We start from the raw sequence: 24,968 nt of genomic DNA, 5'->3' as shown, positions 1-24,968 counted from the left end.
GTTTCATTCCCTTGAGCTATTTAAAAAATGTGTCTAAAAAACTATATATGAAATTATGCCTTTTATAGTGTGTATTTTATTCTTTAAATACGTGTTCCTACAAATGTATCGCTACTCCCTTAAAGCCTTGTATTATAATAAACACCTTATTTTAAGACCAAGCTCATAATTGAATCCGTACAACAATTTATTCTTTTCAACATAGGCTACGCTTATCAATACTTGTCTAAAAGTCTTGAATTCACAAATCTTTATATAAAGGTAACAGGATGTCTTTCTGTGTCCTCTAGAAAAAATCAACCTTCCAGCCTCAAAAGTGACAGGGGGTCGAACCCCTCTTTCACCCTTAAAGTGCCACCTATATGCCTCTAGGGGCGCAGCTGTTAGCATCTTATAAAAAAATAAAAAGCTATTCAATTAAAACATGGGAGCGGCTTTTTGTTGCTAAGTTACTTGAATATAAATGTTTGTTTATTTTTTCTACACTTTCAAAGCATTATTTTAAACTTTAAAATGGAATATTTTATTTATTTGGTAGAGGCCTTTGAAGGGATTGATTAAGTAAAATATAAAAAAAAACACGATAAATAAAAAATAGCGACCTTTTTTCAGTATGAAAATAAATATAAGACTACCTAATTTTAATCTTAAGAAAAAATTTTCCAGATTATTTCTTTCAATATCCAAACTCACAAAATCCATTAATTTACAACAGCCAAAAAATCGTCCAAATACTTGTAAAAAATACTTGGCATTTTTGTATTTACATCGATTTAGTTATTACGCAATTACCAACCATGTCTGATGGTACTCAGTTGCAAAATTGTGCATGTTTGTGTTTCTAGTCATTTACAAAACAAGGAAATTTATGTTCGTTAACAGTGCAACAATAATGAACTAAAAACATATTTAATAGAAAATTAAATAGATTAGCAGTTTTTTTGCAATAAAAATAATATCTAATATTCAAACAATTTATATGTACATAAATTCATTTTATTTTGATCTCTCAAATTATCAATTTTTCGTAATGTTATTTTGTTTTTAGGTAAGTCGGAAGCATCAGAAAATCTTGGTTTGAAGAAATCTTTTTTGACCAATCAAATAGTTTTAAGAGGTATAGTTAGTTTTAACTTATTTTTTTTTTATATCAAACTATTATTATTCACGTAGTTTTTATGGGATATACCTAGCTTTTAAAACATCGAAATTTTAAAACGCCATTGCAAACTTGATAAATAAAGATAAATTGATAAAATTATAGGCTATAATCGCTATGAATTTTGGTAAGACTAAATTCTATTTGTTGTCCATTAAATTGAATCTTTCCTGATTTATAAAAAAAGCAACATTTCATGTCAAATTAGATGATCATGTAATTTTATGTAATTGTATTTTGTTGTAAAATTAAACTTGGAATGAGGCCCAAGTGTTCTACAGAGTTTTGATGATTTTTCTGGTTCCCTTTTGAGTTAAAGAACAAAGATTTCCCGAGAAATAATAAAATTAGACGAATGTTATGGACGTCGTAAGTGTTAACAGGTCTGTAATATAGAGAAGCTTTAAATATATCTATAATACAAAGTAGAATGATGTCTGTCCATCTGTCTGTGCGTCCGTCCGTCCGTCTGTCCCTTAAGATCTCGGTAACCACTGAACTGATTGGATTCTACTCTTCAGGGTATATACCTATTGGTCCTGTGGTGGTTTTAAGCTATTTTCTTGGGGGATGGGACACCCCCAACCCCCCATAAAAATGAAAATTCCCCCCCAAAAGTTTTTTTTTATATTTTTTTCTAATTTTAATGTTTTTATATATTTTTAAATATTTTTCTCGTATTCATTTGGATCCGGTGGATAGGAACCGGTTCTCATCAATACGAAAAAACTATGTTTATTTTAGCCCGTGCCTTCGGCACCTTGGGGCTAAGAAAACTGGTTTTAATCTTATAATTGTACATTCTACATATATCCGCGGAAATAACTATTATAAATTTTTATATTTTTTATACTTTTTTATATTTTTTTATATTTTCAATTATTTTTTTTCTTTTAAAATTTCTTTTCTTCTTTTAAACTTTGTTTTGTCAAATTCAAAAAGATTGTGAAATATTCCTTCTCCTGTAGGGGCGAAGCCTCAAAAAGGCTAATGGCAAAGACATTTTTAAAAACATTTTAAAAAATTCAAAGGTTTTAAATAATATAAATCAATATAAATAAATATAAAAAGTTATATAAAGTTATAAAGAGTTATAAAATGTTATAAAGAGTTACAAAATGTTATAAAATGTTATTAAGAGTTATAAAAAGTTATAAAATACAGAAAATATCAACAAAAAAATGTAAACAAAAGTTTTAAAATTTTCCCCTGAACCTTCAGGAAAAAAAGCCCCTTGAGGCTAGGGGCGAAGCCGCTAGTATAGTCATAAACTACTTCAAGTTCTGTTAGGCTAGCTTATAATTTTAAAACCAATTTAATATTCCTTTCCTAATCATTTTAGATTATAATTATTCAATCCTAATTAGCTATTCAAGTTAAAAACTTAATTGATAACTTAGTTATCACGTTTTTACCTAGTACAAAAGGGAACTCTCCACGAACAAGAGCAAGTGATTCTAAGTACCACAGTGGTCTAAGGCCGGACATTTCGCCAAAAATCAACATTGGAATTCCTCATAATTAATAATTTATTTTGAAAATATATACCCTATCTCACATAAAACTGAAGAGTTTCTGTCTTTTCAACCACTGGTTGATGAATGATGAACTTTGAAACATGAAGGTTAAGGATTATTTTTACGTCATGAATTTTACCTTTTAAATTTTCACCATCTTTGGAAAAAATAATTTTTTTCAGTGTTACATTGATACAATGAAGTTTCTTCACCTATTTATATTCATAATATTACATGATATATTAGGAAACTGGTGTTTTAGAATTTTTTTTTACTTTTTTAATCTATTTTATTGTTGTTTTTTTAAAAAATTTATGTCATTTCCTAAATATTTTTGCAAAAAAATTTGGCAACAATTTTCAGTTTTTTAAGGTTTTCACCAAAAACCGGGCCCCGTAACATACCAAACCATATATTATTCTTAATATACAGGTATAATGCCATAGTTTGATGTTTAGTTTAGGTTGTTACGGGGCCCGGTTTATTTCAAATTTTAACTTTAACTTTAGAGGTTAAACTCTAAAATTGCAATAGATGAAAGAAAAAAAATTTAATTTTTTTTTCTTTTCTCTGCTAATTTTTATTCCTAATGCATTTTAACTTATTTCTTATTAATAACATAATATCATTAATGTTTCAATTTGTTTGTTTGTTATGTAAGATATCTAAAACAGATTTTCTAACTATAATTTGATTTTTGTTAAACTAGTAGGTATAATATCAATAAAAATGTCTTGTTACATTTATCAATTCAAGGGCCAATACAATGCCCATACTCTAAAAGTAACGTGCCTAACAAAGCTGCAGCCTTTTTTAACGTCTCTAGATGATTACGTTTTACACAAAAAAAAACTAGCAAACTCATTACCCTTTTTGCTATAGCCGCGGGTTCCAGCTAGACTAATTGATATAGAATATACGTGGTATTATGACAGGGGAAAAATTGTCGTCAATTTAGCTTGCTAACTTGGAACTCGTTTATTGGTCAGTTCATTTATCAAGTAGGAGAGGGTATGGGCTAGAAGAAGGTGGATTTGGGGGTATCGTTATTTCAGTCCGCTGCGAGTTTCCTAAAACATGGCACTTGTTTATTGGTCAGTTCAGTTATCGAGTAGGAGATGGGATGGGGTAAAGGAGGGTTATGGGGGGGGGGGGGTATCGTTATTTTAGTCCGCTGGGAGTTTCCCTTTATTTGACAACATAAAAATCTGGTGTAACATTCAAGTAATAATAAATCCATTGCTAGACTAAAAACCATCTGGAAATTTTATTTTCGTCAAAGACATGGCATCTAAGGAACAATGACTCCGACTTTTCAGTCATCAAATTTAATCATTTTTCTTCCAATTAAAGTACTAATGCATAAGTAATCTAAAGGGATAAGACAATGAATGATTAATTGATAATGATATCCATCCCTAAACAAATTATCCCTTTATTATTGGTAAACCAATTTGGACACTTCTAGTTTGGAACCAACCAATCAATTTCAATAAAGAGTACCCAAAGTTTTTGGGCCAACAAACAAGATAACATGTGTATAAAACTTTGGGTACCAGTGTAATTTACGGTCGTATGTCCCCTTCCTCGCTGCTATTGCATGCTGAATGAAACTTTCTTTTGGAGGCCAAAAAGTTGTCTTCAAGTAACATATCCCTGTGTATTTATTTCGTGATTAGAAGCAACGACTTGGGTTACCACAAAAACAACATTTTTTTGATAAATTCCTTTCTAATAAAGTAACTTTTGCCAGTAACCTATCCTTGTCTTTTATTACTAGATTACATTAAGTATTATAAATAATCTAAGAGAAAATAACTTCGTAAAAAAAGGGTAAAGAAACGTCAAATAGTTGTATCAAATGTATGTTGCACAAAGATTGGTGATAGGGCATTTACCTTTATATAATCATTTCTAAAGTAATATTTATTAATGCTTTAAGGTTTTTAAATGTTTTTTTGCTTTAAAACATCGAATTTAGGCTCTCTACGACCCAAGAAAAAATTATGAAAATATAAAATTTTAGCTAAGTTTCAAAGTAATTTCTAGACCAATTGGCTTTTGTTTTTCTTCTCTAGATGCACATATGAGTTGTATTGGGTAATAATAAGGCGCATGCTTTTTATTTTGAACGATTCTATCAACTACAAGCTGAGAAAATTGACTTTGAGTAGAGGTAGGTGAAATGTCCACCAAAAGGCCAAAATAGACCACTGTGAGTACCTTCCAGCATTGATCCATAATATTTTATTATTGAATATGCTAGGTTTATGTTTAATATATGGTTTATCAACTAAAAAGTTAGGTTTCACCATGGTTTTATATGAAAAAAACTTTGAAATGTAAAGCATTTTTTGATGCAATATCATCAATTGTTTTGATGAGTTCTAAGGACAAAATAAAATAACACGACAGAAAATCAAAATCAAATGCTGTGAATTGCAAAAGTACATTAATTAAACTGTTTACAATATTACAAGTTATCAACCCTTTTCTAAATATACATTTTTAATCCAAAAAATATACTTTGTGTCAAGGCTTTTAAACAACAGTTTGAACTCATCAAAACATTTGATGATATTGCCCTTAAAAATACTTTACATTTCAAAGTTTTTTCATACAAAACCATGGTGAAACCTAACATTTTAGTCGATAAACCAAATATCATAGGGATGTTTCATTCATAGGAATTTGCTCTTATACTATACCCCCTCTACTACAGTTTATAACAACCATAATTGAGAAAAAAATATTTGTTTTTCTTTATCATGCCGACTCTAAGTGTTATTCATTCAAATAATTATTTAACAACACAATTCAGCAAATTTTCAAAAATAATTTCTGAGCCCAATCATAAAAAATATGATAATTATGGCTTACCATAAATAGACAGCTACTTATGATATAATTTACAAGTAAATGTTGAATTTTAAGGTTTTTAAAAATATTTATTAAATGTACCTATATTATTATCCTAAAAAGCTGACTTTGAAGAAAATTAGAGGAAATGAATCATTAATCATTTTATTTCATAATTGCTGACTTTAATAATATTTGTTAAATCATGTGTTTCATTTAAATTAGAAGGATACAACAAGGGGGGGGGGAAGTTTTGACACATTTGCGTAAACAGGGAGTATAGGCTTTATCTTTGGACTGAGAGTATAGGTTATTAGGGATAAAATCATTCTTATATGATGAATTTTCCCAAGTTTTAAGATTTTTTGGATAGGCCTCCAGGTTCCGGAGCTCCAGGCCTCCAGGTCCTCTCTGTACAGGTAAAAATGAAAAAAAAAAATTTTTTTTTGAAGAGTTAGAAGTCAACTTATGAAACAAAATATGCATTTTTTTCTTCAAATATGTGAATAACATTCAAAAATATGCATATTTTGTTTTATAGGTTGACTTCTAACTCTTCAAAAAAAAAATTATTTTTTTAATTTTTACCTGTACAGAGAGGACCTGGAGGCCTGGAGCTCCGGAACCTGGAGGCCTATCCAAAAAATCTTAAAACTTGGGAAAATTCATCATATAAGAATGATTTTATCCCTAATAACCTATCCTCTCAGTCCAAAGATAAAGCCTATACTCCCTGTTTACGCAAATGTGTCAAAACTTCCCCCCCCCTTATTTGAAAAAATTAAGATAAGAATTTTTGAAAAATATTTATGTAAAAAAATATAATTACCTATTGATATTTTATTTATTTTTTGCATCCAAAATGTTGGTTCTTGAATGAACAAAACCTTGGTCAGGCTTGTATTTTTATGATTAATCCATGTATGATAAAAAAGGGAGTTTTTTTTAATTTCTTGATGAATGTTTGAAAGTAGAGTAGTATGATTTTATGCTGAATGATTTCTTTGTATATTTTGCTTTCAAATATGTTGTAAATGCAAATTTAGCAAAAGTATTTAATTGAATCTTCTCTAAAATTCATTCAGTATTGTTCAAATAATTAAAAGAGAAAGGTAGGTTGCGGGTAAAATATGTAAAGGTTGTGTGTTTCAATTTAAGAACAGTAGACGAACGATAAAAATTTATGTTAACATTAAAAAAAATATTTGTTGTCTATATTTCTTTTCAATAAGAAACACACATATTTAGTGAATATTATAGTTCTACTATTTTTAGGCCTTAAAACACACAGTTTTACGGATTTTACCCGCAACCTTCCTTTCCCTTTTTATTATTGGACCTGAAAATAAACTATTCAGCTTCCAACTTTTCAAACCATTCATAAATAACAGTTTCTTTAAAAATTAAGTATTGTTCAAATAATTATGATTGTTATTATTACAAATAAAGATAAATTATTTAGCATCCAACTCTTCCCACCAATCATAAATAACATTTTCTATAAAAATACTCGATTTTTTACACCAGCATTTTAAAAAATCTTGATATATTGTATCACAAGATTATTATTGGGATGATTAAAATCATAAGTTGTAACACAAAGATCAAGAGTAAGTCTTTTCTTTTTTGTTTTAAGTTTGACTTTCTGAAACTTTTTTCTAGGGTGTGTTTGGCTACATTTGACCCACATATGCTGGAGATAAATTGTCAATTTTGAAAATAATTTTGCATAATGCAAATTGTGTCCTCTGCCAGAACCATTCAAATTCCTCTATGTGCATTAGCCTGTCCCGGATTAAAAAAATTTTGTTAAAATTTTGGCCCCCAGCTAAAATATGGTCGATTTATGCAAAAAATTACCTCTGCAAAATATTTTTTTCTGTAATGCAAAAATTGCGACAGTACAATTGAAATGTTGAGGCCCCCTTATGGAGGTCAAAAATTCATTGCATCAGAACTATGGCTTCATGGAGAATTGTCCAATTTGTAGAGATTTTTAAAGATTTTCTAAGGCTAGGAACAAGATATTTTGAAAGGGACAAAAGTTCCTGATTCTACTCCTCAAGGCCTTTCCTAGGAGCACCATGAAGCCATAATATTAAAGCAATGAATTTTGACTTCCTCAAAATTTCAAAGTGCTTATACTGTCACAATTTTTGCATTACAGAAAAAAATAATTTGCATGGGTAATTTTTTTTGCATAAATCAACCATATTTTAGCTGGGGGCCAAAATTTTAACAAAACTTTTCAAATTCTGGACAGGCTAATGTGCATTAAGGGTATGGTACAAAAATCTAGTAAAATAAATGTTACTTTCAGAAGTTTAACAATTTAGAAAAAATTAAATCATATAAATACAATATAGTCAATTTGGAATAAAAGCGCTTTTGATAATGAAAAGAGAACATACCTTTTATCTGTAATAAAGAATCTATTTCCTTAGCTCTGAGAGCTTAAATCCAGGTATTGCAATCTTGGCTCTTTGTCCTTATACTAAATTAAACAAAGATTAGAAAGTGTTTTAAAGGTTATTTAATAGTTGTATACCATTTCTAGAAATCAGCAATGTTTCATGGTTTTAAAGGTAGATATTTTGATTTTCTTGCAAACTTTTTTACACCCAGGCTTTCATTTTTATCAAAATATACCTATGTTTATGATTAACTTGTACTCTTCTTCTTTGTCCTCATGTATTTCCTTCGTTGATCTGGACACACATTAACTAAGCGGCATTGAGCCAAAACTTTTGCCCAAAATAGGAAAACAAGTTGGGAAAGGGACAATTTTACTTATCCGTAAATTAGCAAGTTTCAAGTATGGTTGTTGTACTGATTTATTAACAGTTCCAATATTTTCTGCAATGAAAGTTGGTTTTTGGTAGTTGGCATTGGATTTTATAAGTTTATCATTACTGACTTTAGCATGTGAAATTAATGTATGAACTTTATGCAATCAGTAAGGCTTAGATCTGATAACTTGTCCCAATCATCCAACTCTGAAACATGCCAAAAGTCCAGCCTATCATTATTTAATTGTGGCAAGACTCTTGTTTTGCTTTGATTTTAAGGGATCCATGTTCCATGTTTGGTAAAAGTTTATTGACTGAGTTTGCAGAATCTTGAGGATGATCTCCTTTTGCAGGACACCCCTTTCTTCCTCCCTTTACTTGGGTTCAATTCTCTATTATTCTTTCTCCCTTCTCCTGAGAAGTTCTTCTCAGTTTTCCTCTTTCTTGTGTTGCCCTCTCATGGTATAAAAGATAGGTTAATGGGACTAAAAAGTTTTATGCATGATACTTATATAAAATATGAAATAGGTTAGGTTAGTTTATCTTTTTTTTCATAGCTATTGCTAATTACTTAGGGTACAAATAATTTTTTTAATCCTTTGACATAATAAAAGTATTTGATATTACCTAATAAATAGTAACTTTAAACTAGTAATAGAGATTAGATTCAGAGTATTATTTTCAGTTTAGTCTTGGTATACCTTTTCCTAGAAAGTCATACATGAATACTAAGCTTTGTATATTTTTTGCAACGTGTCCTGCTTTCCTTTATTACAAAATATCTACATTAATTACCCCTCCCTTCCACATTTTTATGATAGATAATTCCAGATAATCTAAAAAAGTTCTAATTTAATGATTCCTTAATCCTTGACTGTGCTGAATCTATTGTATTTCAAGGCCAGCACTGTAATATTTTACTTTTTCCTCCAACACAATGAATGGGATGGAAACTTAAAAAGCCTATTGGAAAAGATTATAAAAAGACACCAGATATTGAAAAAGCAATATGTTGAAATAAAACTTATAAGAAAAGAGAAATAAACTTGTTCCTGAAAGCAAAGTTATTAAAATCAATAATGCATAAATGAATTAGTAAAAAAATATTGTGAAACAACTGACAGAAATTTGACAAACTTGATGAAATGATGGATTTATTGACTACTTACATTTTAAAAATACAAAATAATGAATCCTGTGAACTTTGGATTCTTAAACACTTTAATGAAGTCAGTCATACACAAATTTATTCAGAAAGAAAATTTGGATAGTTTTGTCATAAAGGCAGTTATTACAATGTAATTTTAGACCGTGCAGTTAAATTTTAATATTTGTTACCTTAAAAAGATTACAACATATGTATATTCTTTCATAAAGATTTGCTTGCATTGTATACAATAAATTAAACTGGGAATACACAAGGGTTTCCTTTAGAATTTAGGTCAGTGCAGTGGTTGAAAGTAGATTGGTTCCACCCCTTAAGGATAGGATCATATAGTTACATTAATAATTATAAAGTTAATAGTACCCTCACAAGATTTGATAGTTCTAAGTTTCATGATTTTAATATGGCACTAACTCCTTTGTCTTTCCAATTACCATTTGATAGCTAATATATTTATGTTGGTATCACATGGAATTGCTTTAAAATGTTGCTCTAAAATCTCCTCTGAAAATTTGTCACTGCCTTTGGTTAACCTTAGTTTACTTCAAACTCAGGGAGGGAGAGGACAATAAAAAAAACTCTCACTCCTCCCCACCATCCTAATAAGTAACCAAATGCAGACTTCCAGATATAGGTTGAAGATTTGTTATCACTAATTGGCCTATCCCAGCCCCAAACTATATTCCTGGATTCTACCTTATATACCAGGAGTAAGACAAAAAAAAGTTTAATACACTGTGGTCTAACTTTTGATAAGTTTATTGATTTTGGATATGACATGTAGTCCGTGAACACTGAACTGATATTATTTTATAGGAAGAACATAGTAGTATCAAAAGTGTTCATTCTGTTAAAGTACCTAGGTATATACAAGTCGAAGTTAGCTATTTAATACTGAATATGTTTGATTTCCATGTGTTAATTTAACAGAAATTATAATGAAAACTCCTTTAATATCTGTATACCTTCATTTACAAATATTGTAACTTAAAAAATTTTCTTAATCTCATTTTAGACCAATCCTTAATTTTTTTTTTTAAATGTGTACCATAATCTTATAATAAATATTTATAAAAAATAGAAAAATACAAACAATTCTAACTTACAAACAAAACATATATAAGGTATAAATAATCTTTTTCACATTAAAAATACATATGGTGTATGCTGTTGCAATTAATCTCTTATCATGCCTAACACAACAATGCAAAACAAATAGGACAGGATAAAGTATTCTAAAAAGTAAAAAGGACTTAAAACAACAAGGTGATAAAAAGCACCTCTGAGCAATTATGATCTGCATATTTTTTGGTAAATTACCACCATTATTATGGAATTAATTTAAAAATTTTTAAATTTTTATTTCCTATAAATATATCTTTCTTCTGTGAGCAAATATTACAATTCAAAATTAATTTTTCTTCTGGTGTAATATTTGCTAAGTTATAAGTACAATTATGTATTACCTAGTTTATAATATAAAAGTATAATAAAGCATAACTCAAGCATTAAGTTAATAAAAGGTTTCTTTTGACTGTTGCTTATACAATTTAATCTAAACGTGTTGAGGATATAGTTTTATGTTTAATTCAATATTAAATTGATTATCTTATTTGTTATTTGACTTGGTCTACTATTTTCCTAGAATAACTTTTTTTTTGCTATTTTCATTAATAGCAAAGAAAGCAATCAAAGATATTGTTATTTTGTTTTGATGTCTGGGATAAATTGGTTTTGTTAATTGTCATTGCTACTGTAAAAAAAAACATTGCTAAACTTTTCTATGATTGTTAAATGTATAATGAATATTAGAAACAAGTATGACAACATCCATAAGTAGCAAAGCACAAAATTGTGGATGGGAATATGTACAAGTAGAAAGAAAGAGTATTCTTTAAAATCAAGAATAGATTTATTGGAGAAAATAAACACAAAACCTTATTTTATGACATACCAACTTTCAAAGTAAAGTACATACTGGATGCTCAGAACAACAGTACAAATTTTTATGAAACTGTGATCTCAAAAAAGTTTTAAAATCGGACCAAAAACACCAAAGATATAAATTAGAAATTATGTAGAAATATAAAAATAGCTAAAAACCTGCTAAAAGGCAGTCCGATCACCATGGATGTTTTTTTAAACACCTGGAAAATTAATTTTGATATTCTTAATTACAAATATTTTGAAAATCGGACCATCAACACCAAAGATATGGGGAAACATGTAAAAATATAGAAATAGCCAAAAACCTGCTAAAACTTGCTAAAAAGCAGTTCGACCGTCATGAATGTGTTAACGTTAATCATGCTCCTTACTAATGAGAATGTTGTTAAAAAGTTTCAGACTTCTATCTGTCATAGGAGCCGAGAAAATCACGTTTACCCCCTTTGTCTCAGACAGACGGACGGACGGATATTTCAAATTATAGAGTTGTTGTTACTAAAAAGGGAGGATGGATGCTGCTTTAGAGATCTGGTTATAATGTCAAAGATAACACATACAAATTATATAGCTTCCTCTAAAGAGAAAATACAAGGCTAAATACATGTCATTGTGTAATTTTTTATTTTAAAAAACCGTCATAGCTAGATTTTTTTCTATCGTTCCCAATTACATGTTCTGTTAAGCTTTGTTAAAGATATTTTTATTTTAATTGTGCCATTTTTAACAACAAATATTCTTTTTAACATAGACATATTTAATTTACATTGGTTTTTAATGAAATTGCTTTGAAGTTTTGGAGCCAACTGAACCCGCTAAAAAGGCATCGCTGGAATAATAGTATTTTCTGCTATATGATTGTCCATTTCCCTGAGAAAAATAAAAGTTTTTATTGCAAAGACTGATACAGACTTATTGATGCTTTTATTTTAACTTGCAAATATTGAACATTTGCATTTATTATTATTATTCAAAAGGGAAAATTAGCCAAAAAGAAAACATTCATTAGGCTTGATTTTGGTGTGTGGTTTAAAGCAGTGTTTCGGAGCCGGAGCCGGGAGCAGCAACATTTTTTATGGAGACGGAGCCGTATTTTTCGTTAAAAACGGCTCCGGCTCCAGATTAGCTAAAAATGATTTTTTAAAGTAATATTATAATTTAGCAACGGCCTATTTCCATATAATAAACTGAAAAACTATTGTTACTTAACAAATAGACACACATCCTTCTACTTTTATATAGCTTTAATCAAATAAAAGCAAAATATTTTATATTATTTATTTTATTTTATCAAATTCAATAATGAACAAAAATTGATATATTAATTTTAAGGTAGGAGCCGGAGCTGGAGCCGGAACAGGAGCCGTATTTCCATATACGGCTCCGCGAAGCCGGAGCGGCATCAAAATTAAACGGCTCCTACACCCTGGTTTAAAGTCAATTTCAGGAGATCTTTAAAGCTCCCTTGAAAAGCATATTTTACAGAAAGCTTAAAGGTCGGATAAAATACATTAAACCTCTATAATAAAGCACATTCTTTTTGCAAATTAATTTAATAATTCATTTACTATTATATTTTTTTTATTTTCAGGTATTCAGAATGGGGTTCGGAACGGGGGGTGGAGCTGGCGCTGGCCGCGGAAAGTTTTCTGGAAAGAAATGTCGTCTTATTTCAATGTTCTGTCTCACTTCTGTATTCTTTCTACTAGAAATTGTTACAGGTATGGTTTAGATTTATGTTATTACTAGTAGCATTGCCACTAGCCTCCGTAGGAGGTCAGAAGATTAGCCTAAAATCATCCCTATTTATTCTTAAAGCTTCCCTGAAAAATTTCGAACGAGCTATTTTCCGAGATCCTCAACTAAAGACAAAAAAACTTTATATTAAAGGATTTAACCTTTGCTTTGATTAGAGTAGGTATGTCGTTACAACAGGGACAGATAGTTCTTTTCTTTGATTGGCATTAAAATTTTTCTGAAACATGCCGGTATTTTTAAACATTATTGTATTTTAGACCTTAGTAAAATGATCGATAACGTATAATATAACATTGGTAACAATTAAGATTATAAACAGTTCTTTATTATAGGCAAAAAGCTCAAAGTTTCATTTATTTTTCTTCTTTAACGATACATGATTTTTCAGTGTTTTAATTTATGTAAAACATTGGCTCCAACAAATATACTGGGTACTATTTTGACTTAGTTTAGTTACAAAAAGGAAAATAACAAAAATCCGTTTGAAAAGTTAAAAAAGATTCTTGTTTTACTTTATTTTTAAGATATGATTAATGTTAAATGTTAAAGTTTGAAAATCATGAAAATGAAAAATTACTTTAATCCCTTTTTGTTTTCATTGCCTATTCTTTTTGATAGGAAGAAAATTTTTAAGGAATAACAATGACTGGCACAAATTATTGGCAAGGGGAAATCAAAACAATGTTTTTTATACTAAATATATTCCTATAATCGAAATCCAAAATTTAAAAAATAAATACAAATGCGAGAAAAGGATTAAAAGTTGGTAACTAATGCACTAAATATGTAGAAAGGGGGGGGGGTAAGTTCTGACACTTGCGTAAACAGTGATTATAGGCTTTGTCTTTGGAGTGAGAGGATAGATTATTTCACCAAAAAGTTTTCTTTTGGAATGTAGTTTTCCTATCTTTAAAAAAATTTTGATTTGGCCTCCAGGTTCAGATGCTGCAGGCCTCAAGGTTGTCTCTGGACAGGTAAAAATGAAAAAAAAATTTTTTTTTTGAAGAGTTAGAAGTCATGTTATAAAACAAAATATGCATCTTTTTGAATGTTATTTACTTGTTTAAAGATAAAAAATGCATATTTTGTTTTAAAAGTTGAACTCTTATCTCCGCAAAAAAAAATTTTTTTCGTCTTTACCTGTCCAGAGACAACCTGGAGGCCTGCAGCACCTGAACCTGGAGGAAAAATCCAAATATTTTTTTTTTAAATTGGAAAACTACATCCTAAAAATAAACTTTTTTGTTAAATGATCTATCCTCTCACTTCAAAGACTAAGCCTATAATAACTGTTTACGCAAAAGTGTCAGAACTTATCCCCCCCCCCCCCTCTTAGTTGTTTAGACAAAGGCTGCTTAAAAGCAGTCCTACCGCCATGGGTGTTCTTTTTACATAGATATGCTACATAACAGAAAATGTCATCCTTTATCTTATTGGAAGCTGAAAATAACGTTTCCTCAAAATTTTTTAGACAGACATTCTAAATTATAGAGTAGCTTCGCTTTTCCCGAAAAAGTTACCTTAATCTTTATGAATAAAAATCTAAGTTTAAATAAATGAAATAATTTTTTTTCTCGTGGTGAAACATGTGGCTGCCAAAAATAATAGAATTTAGTGTAAATGCGAACAAACAAACCAAAGCTTTGTGGGAAAGCACAATTTTTGTTTACTAGTATTATTTTTTTAACTTTCAATCGTCTCTCATTCATAAATACTCCTTTAATCTGATTTTATGGTAATAATGTTCGCACACCATGACCATACAATTTTCTAAAGTCATTGTTTTGATTCAGTCAATTGATTAGGATTCATTATTGATGCTCTTATTGTGTTGCTCTGCTCAACCAAGATCTCAACAGGGCTCGGCAGCCGAGCGTCGGCTGCCTTTTCTTTCAAAAACAAATTCAAAGAATCTCAACGGTTTTAGATTTGAGGCTTAGTCGCGACTGACGGGCGGCTGCCGAGACTTGATAATAAACATTAAAAGCTTTGAATATTTTTAAAACCAACCACACAAAAATACGAAATTTGTCTTAATTTCAACTGAACTTCCAAAGAGTTACCTGTTATTTTATGAATTTCTAGCTTTCTAGACTGTTCATAAATGTACAAAGCACCGGTTCCAAGAAATCATCACTTATGTCCTGTTTTTTACTGAGACTCCTTTTGAATTAAAGCGTAAAACACTTTGAGTTATTTGAAATTTAGGCCTAGACTTGTTCCTATTATTATTATTTTAAGCGACAAGGGTGGTAGGAAATATAGTCTTTGAATTGATAGTTTTAGTATACTCCTGTTAGGTGTAAAAAAACTAACTAGTATGTATAGTAGCTGCGCTGTAAATGTATTATAAATTGTACAGAATTACATGATTATCTTGCATATTTATTTTACTGATTAAGCTGAAAAATCTTTTAATATGATGATTTGTTTACTTTAAAAATCGTTGTACTTTAATTATCATTAATTTAATAATGAGATAAAGCTGTGTGTCTATTTGTATACTTTGTGTTTTATTGCTGTGGAATTGAATTCAATTATAAATCGATAGTACTATTCTTTATTGTTTAAATTTACAATTTGATCTATTAGTATTTCATCCGTAGACTGATCCAAATATAGTAAAGTTCCTATATAAAATAAACTTATATGAACGGAATTAGATAAATGAAATGAATCCTATTTAACATTCTGTGCAATTATTTACGCCAATTTTTAACCGCAGAAGTTTTCCGTAATATGGAATCATATAATTCCAAGCATATAGCTCCTAAATGCTATGGAGGAAACCACCAGTATCAAATAATATATTAGTAGTATTCAATGATAAGGATAAAACAAAGTGGAAAAGTCTGTCTTATTTAGATAGTTTCTGGTTAATTTTGTGCGGATTTGAATCATTATCACTGAACTAAATATGTTGAAGGAAATGTAGTGAATAGTAACTCTTGATTTAATATTTTCTAGTGAAGCCAAAGCGAACGGCCTAGATATTAGAATTCAATAGGATTTTATTATATTTGGAATATGTAACTTAGATTTCAGGTATTTACAGGGATCTTAAGGGACAATCAACTACTAATTTGGAACCAACCTATCAAAATTCAAGAAAAATATCCAGAGTTATTGGTATAACAAATAAGATAACGTGGTTATAAAACTTTAGTTGCGAGTGTAATTCATTTCCAAACCTTGGTATAAATAATATGAAATAGGGGGACAATAAAAATACCCCTCCCCCCCCATCACTAATTCCTCTGTATGAAATCTTGTTATTTGGGCTGGTAATTATTGAGGGGGGATAGGGATTATTAAATTTTTATAACATTAAATGCTCTATTCCCTCGAGCTTAGATTTGAAAAGTTGTGATAAGATTTTAATATAGTCTAGCATAGCATTTAGGAAACCAAGTAACAATCCCTTTGTTATTGTTAATTATTTTATTATTCTATTTTAGGTTATGTGACAAATTCTATGGCCCTAGTAGCAGACAGCTTTCACATGCTTTCAGATATTGCTGCCCTTGTTATAGCTTTTATATCAGGTAAGATACACTCTTTGTATGTTTTTTTTACACTTAGGCTCTTTGTAACTTAAGGGTTTAATAAGTGGATTCCTAGTTTATAAATGATCTGACATATTGTTTCACTTGTTATGGTTTGATATCTGGAAATCAGATATTTTTATCTCACTTCGCTTATATATATGACTAATGGATATATTAATAATTGGATCTTATACCAGATTTTTATGTTCTCTGATAAAGTAAAAATTGCAGCAGGCTAAAATAATGATTATCCCCCTTCATTTTTATTTACCCCAGCCCCTCCCCTTCCAATAGATGAACGAACTGACTAATAAACGAGTTGCATGTTAGCAAGCTAAATTGACACCAATTTTCACTTGTCATAATATCCACGTATATTATAAGTCCATTATCAGACTTGATCCTTAATTATATTATTACCCTTTGTAACATGGTGGACAAGCTTAATTGTATCATAAGTCAATACTTTTAGTATTTGTTAAGACTCTTTTTAAAAAATTAAAGATAAAACTCAATTAAAATTCATAATATAGGAATTTTCTTGATGTTTAATGCGTCGTTTTTAAAAACACATGAAGAAAAACAATATAATCCTTTTGAAGAGAAAAAGTATAAAAATATTTGACAAGATTACGTAGGATGATATTGATGTTTCCCACTTCTTTTTTCACTCTCTAATATCATTATTGTTGTTGTTTACTTATTTTCTAAACTTAGTTTTATCTTAGATCAATTTATTTGTTTTTCTTTGATTTTTCCATCTCACACACGAGAATGAATGAGTTTTACTTTGTGCGAAAAACATTATCAGATAAATATCCGTCTGACCTTAAAGACGTTAAAAGTTGTTCATTCTTGTACTTAGATAAATGAGCACCACAAATAATATTGGGGGGGAGGTGGTATTAGTTATGATCCTTCCTTTATGTATACTTATAAGTATAAATTATAATAATTTCTATTGGGGCACTTGAGGGGGGAGGGGGGAATTAATTCCCCGCTCCCAATTTTAAATACTTGTTTTCAAAAAATTAAACGTAATTTTTTTGTATTGGGGGGGGGGGTCTTTTTTCAAAATTGAATTTCTTTGAAGGGTGTTGGTACCCCTAAATAAGGGGGGGGGGGTTTAATGCAATCATCTCGTAATCAGTGATTAAATGGCACTTAGAATTCGAATTTTGATCTGAAATTTTGCATAAGTAATCCTTGGTATGTCTATTTTCCCTAAATCGAACAAAAAGTTGGAAAAGTAACGGCTGGCGGCTGGCAGCTCAGCCGTTTAGCCGTGTTTTGCCTATTTTCAGGGCAAATTCATCAATAATTACGTAGGAATCAACTTTCAAAGACATATTTTTGGTTTAATTCATGGTAAATGATAGCAATAACCATTTTTTTAATTTCTAGTTCCAGCTGCTAAACGGCTAGAACCGGCTGAAAACGGCTGGGAGCTGCCAAGAGTATAAAGTGTAGATATGGCTTGTGACGTGTCTAGGGGTAGGTTTTTATGGCTGCTGAGCTCAAAAATATTTCCAAAAATAGTGGCCGCCCATCCATATGGCAGCTGGGTAACAGCTGCAGCTCAGCTGGGAGCGGCAAAGAGTAGAATGAGTTGATAGGGCTTGTGACGTGTCTAGGGGTAGGTTTTTATGGATGCTATGCTCAAAAATACTATTAAAAATAGTGGCGGCCTATCCATATGGCAGCTGGGTAACAGCTGCAGCCCAGCTGGGAGCTGCCAAGAGTAGAAGGAGTACACAGGGCTTGTGACGTGTCAAGGGGTAGGTCTTTATAGCTGCTGAGCTCAAAAATACTTCCAAAAATAGTGGCCGCCCATCCATATGGTGGCTGGGTAACAGCTGCAGCTCAGCTGGAAGCGGCCAAGAGTAGAATAGGTATATAGGGCTTGTGACGTGTTTAGGGGAAAGTTTTTATGGGTGCTGACCTCAAAAATACTACCAAAAATAGTGGCGGCCTATCCATATGACAGCTGGGTAACAGCTGCAGCTCAGCTGGGAGCGGCCAAGAGTAGAATGAGTATATAGGGCTTGTGACGTGTCTATGGTAAGGTTTTTATGGGTGCTGACCTCAAAAATATTACTAAAAATATTGGAGGCTCATCCATATGGTGCAGGGTTTCGGATCCGCATTGATTTTTTGGATCCGGATCCTCAAAATTTGGTCAGTGCGGATCCGGATCCAGATCCGGATCCGGATCCTACCGGATCCGGTTCCGGATCCTTGACAATAAAAATAAAATCACCAAACTTTTCAAAAATATTTATTCTTTAATTCGAAGTCAAAAATACTTTTAATTTGCAAGTCTGACCCTAAACCTTAAAGATTGGCTCTCATCAAGAGAATGTCTGAGATTTTATATAAATTTAGGTAGATTTTTCTATTTTTTCCGCATTTTTTTGAGTCCAAGGATCTGGATCCGCATTTTTTTGCGGATCCGGATCCGGATCCTTGGACTCGAAAATATGCGGATCCTTGCGGATCCGGATTCAGATCCGGATCCGAAACCCTGATATGGTGGCTGGGTAAAAGCTACAGCTCAGCTGGGAGCGGCCAATAGTAGAATGAGTACATAGGGATTGTGACTTGTCTATGGTTAGGTTTTTATGGGTGCTGACCTCAAAAATACTACCAAAAATAGTGGCGGCCTATCCATATGACAGCTGGGTAACAGCTGCCGCTCAGCTGGGAGCGGCCAAGAGTAGAATGAGTATATAGGGCTTGTGACGTGTCTATGGTTAGGTTTTTATGGGTGCTGACCTCAAAAATATTACTAAAAATATTGGAGGCTCATCCATATGGTGGCTGGGTAAAAGCTACAGCTCAGCTGGGAGCGGCCAAGAGTAGAATGAGTACATAGGGATTGTGACTTGTCTATGGTTAGGTTTTTATGGGTGCTGACCTCAAAATTACTACTAAAAATAGAGGCGGCCCATCTTTATGGCAGCTGGGTAACAGCTGCAGCTCAGCTGGAAGTGGCCAAGAGTAGAATGAATACACAGGGCTTGTGATGTGTCAAGGGGTAGGTTTTTATGGCTGCTAAGCTAAAAAAAAACTACCAAAATTGTAGTGGCCCATCCATATGATTGCTGGGTAAAAGCTGCAGCTGTGCAGAAAGCCATTGTTTAAGACTCAGCTGTAAGCACTTTTTGGGATTATTGAAGGGTATCCAAATATTGAATATTTTAGTATTGATTTAGTTGTTAAACAGCTGAAATTGGCTAAGAACAGTTACCAACAGATAAAAGTAAAGGTTTAAGACATTGCTTGTGATGTGTCAAGGAGGATATCAAAAAATTTATTATTTCAGTAGAATTAAACTTCTCCCAATTAACATTATAACTTTATTTCATGGAAATATTACTAGTAACACTTTTTTAATTTCTAGATTTCACTGAAAACTACCAAAAACCTCTAAAAACAGTTATCAACAGCGAAAAGTATATGTTATATGTAGATACAGCATGTGACATTTCAAGGGGTAGGTCTTAACTTTTTAGGGAGGTGTTGAGCTCAAAAATACTACCAATAATAGTGGGGGCCCATCCATATGGACGCTGGGTAACAGCTATAGCTGAGCAACAGCCATTACCCTGATGCCATATGGATCGGCCTTTCTATTTTTGGGGAGTATTAATAAGCTTGGCACCCATAAAAACCCACACATCACAAGCTATGTCTTAAACTTTTACTTATGTCTGTTGGTAACTGTTCTAACAACTAAATCAATACTGAAATATTCAATATTTTGTTATCCTTTAATAGTCCCAAAAAGTGCCCACAGCTGAGTCTTAAACAATAGCTTACTTATAGCACAGCTGCAGCTGATACCCAGCAACCATATGGATGGGCCACCACTATTTTTGGTAGTTTTTTGAGCTTAGCACCCATAAAAACCTACCCCTAGACACGTCACAATCACTATCTACTCATTCTACTCTTGGCCGCTCCCAGCTGAAATATGGATGGACCGATACTATTTTTGAGCTCAGCACCCATAAAAACCTAACCATAGACAAGTCACAAGCCCTATGTACTTATTCAACTTTTGGCCTCTCCCAGCTGGGCTGCAGCTGTTACCCAGCCGCCATATGGATGGGCCGCCACTATTTTTGGTAGTATTTTTGAGCTCAGCACCCTTAAAACCTACCCCTGAAACGTCACAAGCCATATGTACTCATTCTACTCTTGGCTGCTCCCAGCTGAGCTGCAGCTGTTACCCAGCTGCCATATGGATAGGCCGCCACTATTTTTTGTAGTATTTTTGAGGTCAGCACCCATAAAAACCTACCCCTAGACACGTCACAAGCCCTATTTACTCATTCTACACTTGGCTGCTCCCAGCTGAGCTGCAGCTGTTACCCAGCTGCCATATGGATGGGCAGCCACTATTTTTAATAGTATTTTTGAGCTCAGCCGCCATAAAAACCTAACCCTAGATATGTCACAAGCTATATCTACCCTTCATACTGCTGGCAGCTCCCAGCCGTTTTCAGCCGGTTTTAGCCGTTTAGCAGCTGGAACTAGAAATTTAAAAAATGGTAATTGCTATCATTTACCATGAATTAAACCAAAAATATGTTTTTAAAAGTTGATTCCTACGTAATTAATGATGAATTTGCCCTGAAAATAGGCAAAAAACGGCTAAACGGCTGAGCTGCCAGCCGCCAGCCGTTACTTTTCCAACTTTTTGTTCGATTTAGGGAAAATAGACCGACCAAGCATTACTCATGCAAAATTTCAGATCGAAATTCGAATTCTAAGTGCCATTTAATCACTGATTACGAGATGGTTGCATTAAACCCCCCCCCCCCTTAGGTATAAACCTTCACAAGTTTGCAAGATCCAAGATACACACAAATAGACATCCTGTTACTTTTATAAAAGGATAATATCAAAAAGACAAAATAAAAATTCCAATTCACAAAGTAACATTTTATTGCAAAATTTTTACTTATCAAGTTAAAGTAGGTAGGTATCAATTAAGACTATTTTGGTATCTTAGAAATAAAATTAAGATTTTAATGTAAAAAAGAATATAAAAAGTTCTCAATTGCTGCATGTTGACAAGTTTGATCAAGGACAAAAAAGTGAAATAATTTATGTTCTCTTAAAGTTTAATTTAATTGCTTTTATCTACCATTCTATTAGTTATTCCAGAATAGTTATTTATCGCATCTTTTTGTAGACAGCTTTTCGCGGATATTAAAATTGTTAGATTAAAACCATTTTTGTTAGCCTCGAGAAGCCGAAGGCCCGGGCTAACAAAACTGTTATGAATTTGATTATATTTATTTTAATATTCGTAGAAAATTGTCTGTAATAAGATGCTATTTATGATTTTACAGTCTGGCTAGCAACTGGTTCTAATCCAGCGGAATATTTTTGGATTGAAGCCATACTGGAAAATTTTTATTTCCTATGGCTCCAAACGTTTTTATGCGTAAAATATACCTAGAGGAATGTATACACCCTACATTTTTACATATCTTGCATGATATTAGTTAACATTTAACTAGAACAATTATGTGCATTAGTAATGCACCAGTTTAACTAACTTAGTAAATATAAAGAATTTTCACAATAAAAAGTACTAGCGGTACGTCCCTAGCATCTAGGGACTTTGCGTTCAACGGGAGCATAATAATATTTATAGTCTAAAACCATATAAAGACAAAAAATATCCCAGATCCTACGTGAAACTATGTCTAAAAATGTAGAACTCTAATAGTCCAGTTGTTTTACCGGACAAAATCATCAGTACTACACTTATATTATAGGATAAAAAATATAAAGTAAATATATGATAATTGGTCATTGAAAAACAAAAGGGAAAGTTAGGGAAGACTGTTTAGCCACCCCTTATTTTTCAGCGTGCATTTAATGTTTATGACGGATGGAAGGACAGACAGCCCGACATTAATTTAAGAGTAGCGTCACTACTAAAAAAAAGATTCACTAATTGTCTCTACTATCATGCAATTTATGTGTTAAAGAAAAAATTAAATAGATAGAGAAATCGATTAGAATTCCTTAGATGCTTTAAAAAACAAATATGGTGTCTGTCTGTGTGTTGTGCTTTTAATTTTTCTAGGGAAGGATTATAGCTAGTTTTGGGGAGGGTACCTAAAACCTCCCAAGAAAAATCGTTCCGTGAAAAAAATCTCTTTAAAGGTAGAATGTAATGTGGGGAGTCGACTCCTTCACCCCCCCCCCCCTTCCAGCAAGTGCCTCAAAAGGTCAATAGCAGCTTAGCCGCTAGTGAGAATAAATATAAAAATAATAGATAAGTATAATGATATTAACAATAAAGGGGGGAATTCAATCCTAATTTTCATTTATAGGTTTATTTTGTAATTCTCTACCTTTTTGTGTTGGTGCATTTATGGTCTTACCAATAAAATTATTTTAATGTTTGAAATAGTAATTTGAGTTTATTGAACTTGTTTTATTATATTTAGTTACACTTGTTATTATGTCCTAGTTTTTATTTGATAAATGTTTTATTTATGGATTAAAGTTGCACCCTAAGTTGCAATTTTAATGAATTGTTTATCTAAGCAATTTTTATTTATTTGATAACGTGTAGGTATGAAATTTGGATCCGATAATTTAATTTTTTAACTAAAAAGTTTTCAGGCACAATATATGACGGAAAAAAATATTAGTTTTTAGCATGAAATATTATTTTTATTTCCTTGTTTAATTACAGAGGAAGAATGGGTTAAATAGTTATTTCTCGCATCGTATTATAATCAGCTTTCCGCGGATATAAAATGTACAATTATAAGATTTACATTTTCATATTCGTAGAAAACTGGAAATAATACGATGCTAGACATAACTTTTGCGTATGGATGAGAGCCGGTTCTAATCCACCGGATATTAATCGGTTTCGAATGAAAGCTAGAAATAATTATTCTTCATTTTTACCGATTGATTCCCTCATTGCTGAAAGAAATCTGCCTAATCTATAAAAATTATCCACCTTTAAAGTGCTACCTCTCTAAATTGATTTTAGCCATACTGTTATTGTTCATAAATTATCTTATCTCAAATTTTAGTGAGAATGGCGCCAAAATCCTGGAGTAAGAACACATTCGGGTGGGCCAGGGCTGAGGTGTTGGGCGCCCTCGTCAACGCCGTGTTCCTGGTCGCACTCTGCTTCTCCATCACTGTAGAGTCCATGAAGAGGTTCTATGAACCTGAAGAGATCCACAACCCAGTTATGATTCTGTGAGTATTTATCATTTGTTTTTTTATTAGGGTTAAGTGGGGAAAAAATATTATTGATAGTGACTACTAGCTTCCTTACTGCTTTTGGACCACGTTCAATCAAAAAAAAACTATTCTAATACTAGCAGCTACGCAACTAGAGGCCTCTTGGGGCACTTGTGGTGGGGGAAAGGGTTTGACCCCTTTTTCAATTTTAGCTTTAAAAAAAATGTAAAAGTAAAACCATACCTAATGCTTCTACGGTTAGAAAGATCAATTGGAACACACAGAGAGACATCCAGTTAGATTTGATCAAATCATTTGAATACAAAAGGTATATGAGACATTCTATCAAAATAGGAATGCAATGTCTTGAGTTATGGACGGACGGATAAACCCTAAATTTAGAATAGATTGGCTTTTAAGAATTAATAATTTCCTAGTTATAGCTCAAGTCTATTACTCCTGACCTAAACTTCAGAATGATTGATAGAAAAAAAAACTTTTATTTACACTTTAATTCTTAGCAACAAATATGCATTTTATTTTGATGGATTAGAAAAATATAAAAATGGACCTACAAAAAAACTTGGAATGTAGGAAAAATAAGAAATTAGAAAAGCAAAACTGTATATATTAAACAAGGATAAAGACTTTTTTAAGTTGCATAGCATTATTTTAAATATCAAGAACAGGTTATTAGTCGGATGGACTAAATAAAAGAAAATTCAGAGACTAATCTAAAGCAGTATCTGAGTAAATCATATTTTAGATGTTCCCTAGACATAGTACCTAATCATCTAAAAATACCCATATACATTATACTTTTTAAGTCCAGCTAATGAATCACATTTAAAGCATTACAGTCAGATTGACAAACAAAGCAAGGTTATATTTTATTTACGCTCATTTGTCAGGGGAATCATCACAAAAAGTCAATTATTTATATTAACATTATACTTAACATTTCCCCCTGGCTGGGACTGGTGGACAGACAAA

General features: G+C 31.6%; 1 protein-coding gene across 6 annotated transcripts in view; it reads left to right on the top strand.

Moving 5' to 3' along the window:
* The window catches only part of LOC145318958 (calcium/manganese antiporter SLC30A10-like), a 107,694-nt gene that overhangs the window by 42,362 nt on the left and 40,364 nt on the right, over positions 1–24,968 (top strand). For 3 of the 6 annotated variants that reach the window (XM_080160727.1, XM_080160728.1, XM_080160730.1), the window contains 3 exons: positions 13,025–13,154; positions 16,650–16,736; positions 23,819–23,990. In XM_080160727.1, coding sequence (XP_080016853.1) covers positions 13,034–13,154; positions 16,650–16,736; positions 23,819–23,990 — 380 coding nt within the window. In that variant the 5' untranslated portion in view covers positions 13,025–13,033. Of the gene's footprint in view, positions 1–1,047; positions 1,118–13,023; positions 13,155–16,649; positions 16,737–23,818; positions 23,991–24,968 lie in introns of those variants that run through there. The other 3 variants (XM_080160729.1, XM_080160726.1, XR_013879607.1) reach the window with 3 other exon arrangements.

The sequence above is a fragment of the Acartia tonsa genome, chromosome 5 (assembly GCF_053477335.1).
Source record: "Acartia tonsa isolate MP-2025a chromosome 5, ASM5347733v1, whole genome shotgun sequence".
Classification (NCBI taxonomy): domain Eukaryota; kingdom Metazoa; phylum Arthropoda; class Copepoda; order Calanoida; family Acartiidae; genus Acartia; species Acartia tonsa.
This window is presented reverse-complemented; position numbering and strand designations above follow the sequence as displayed.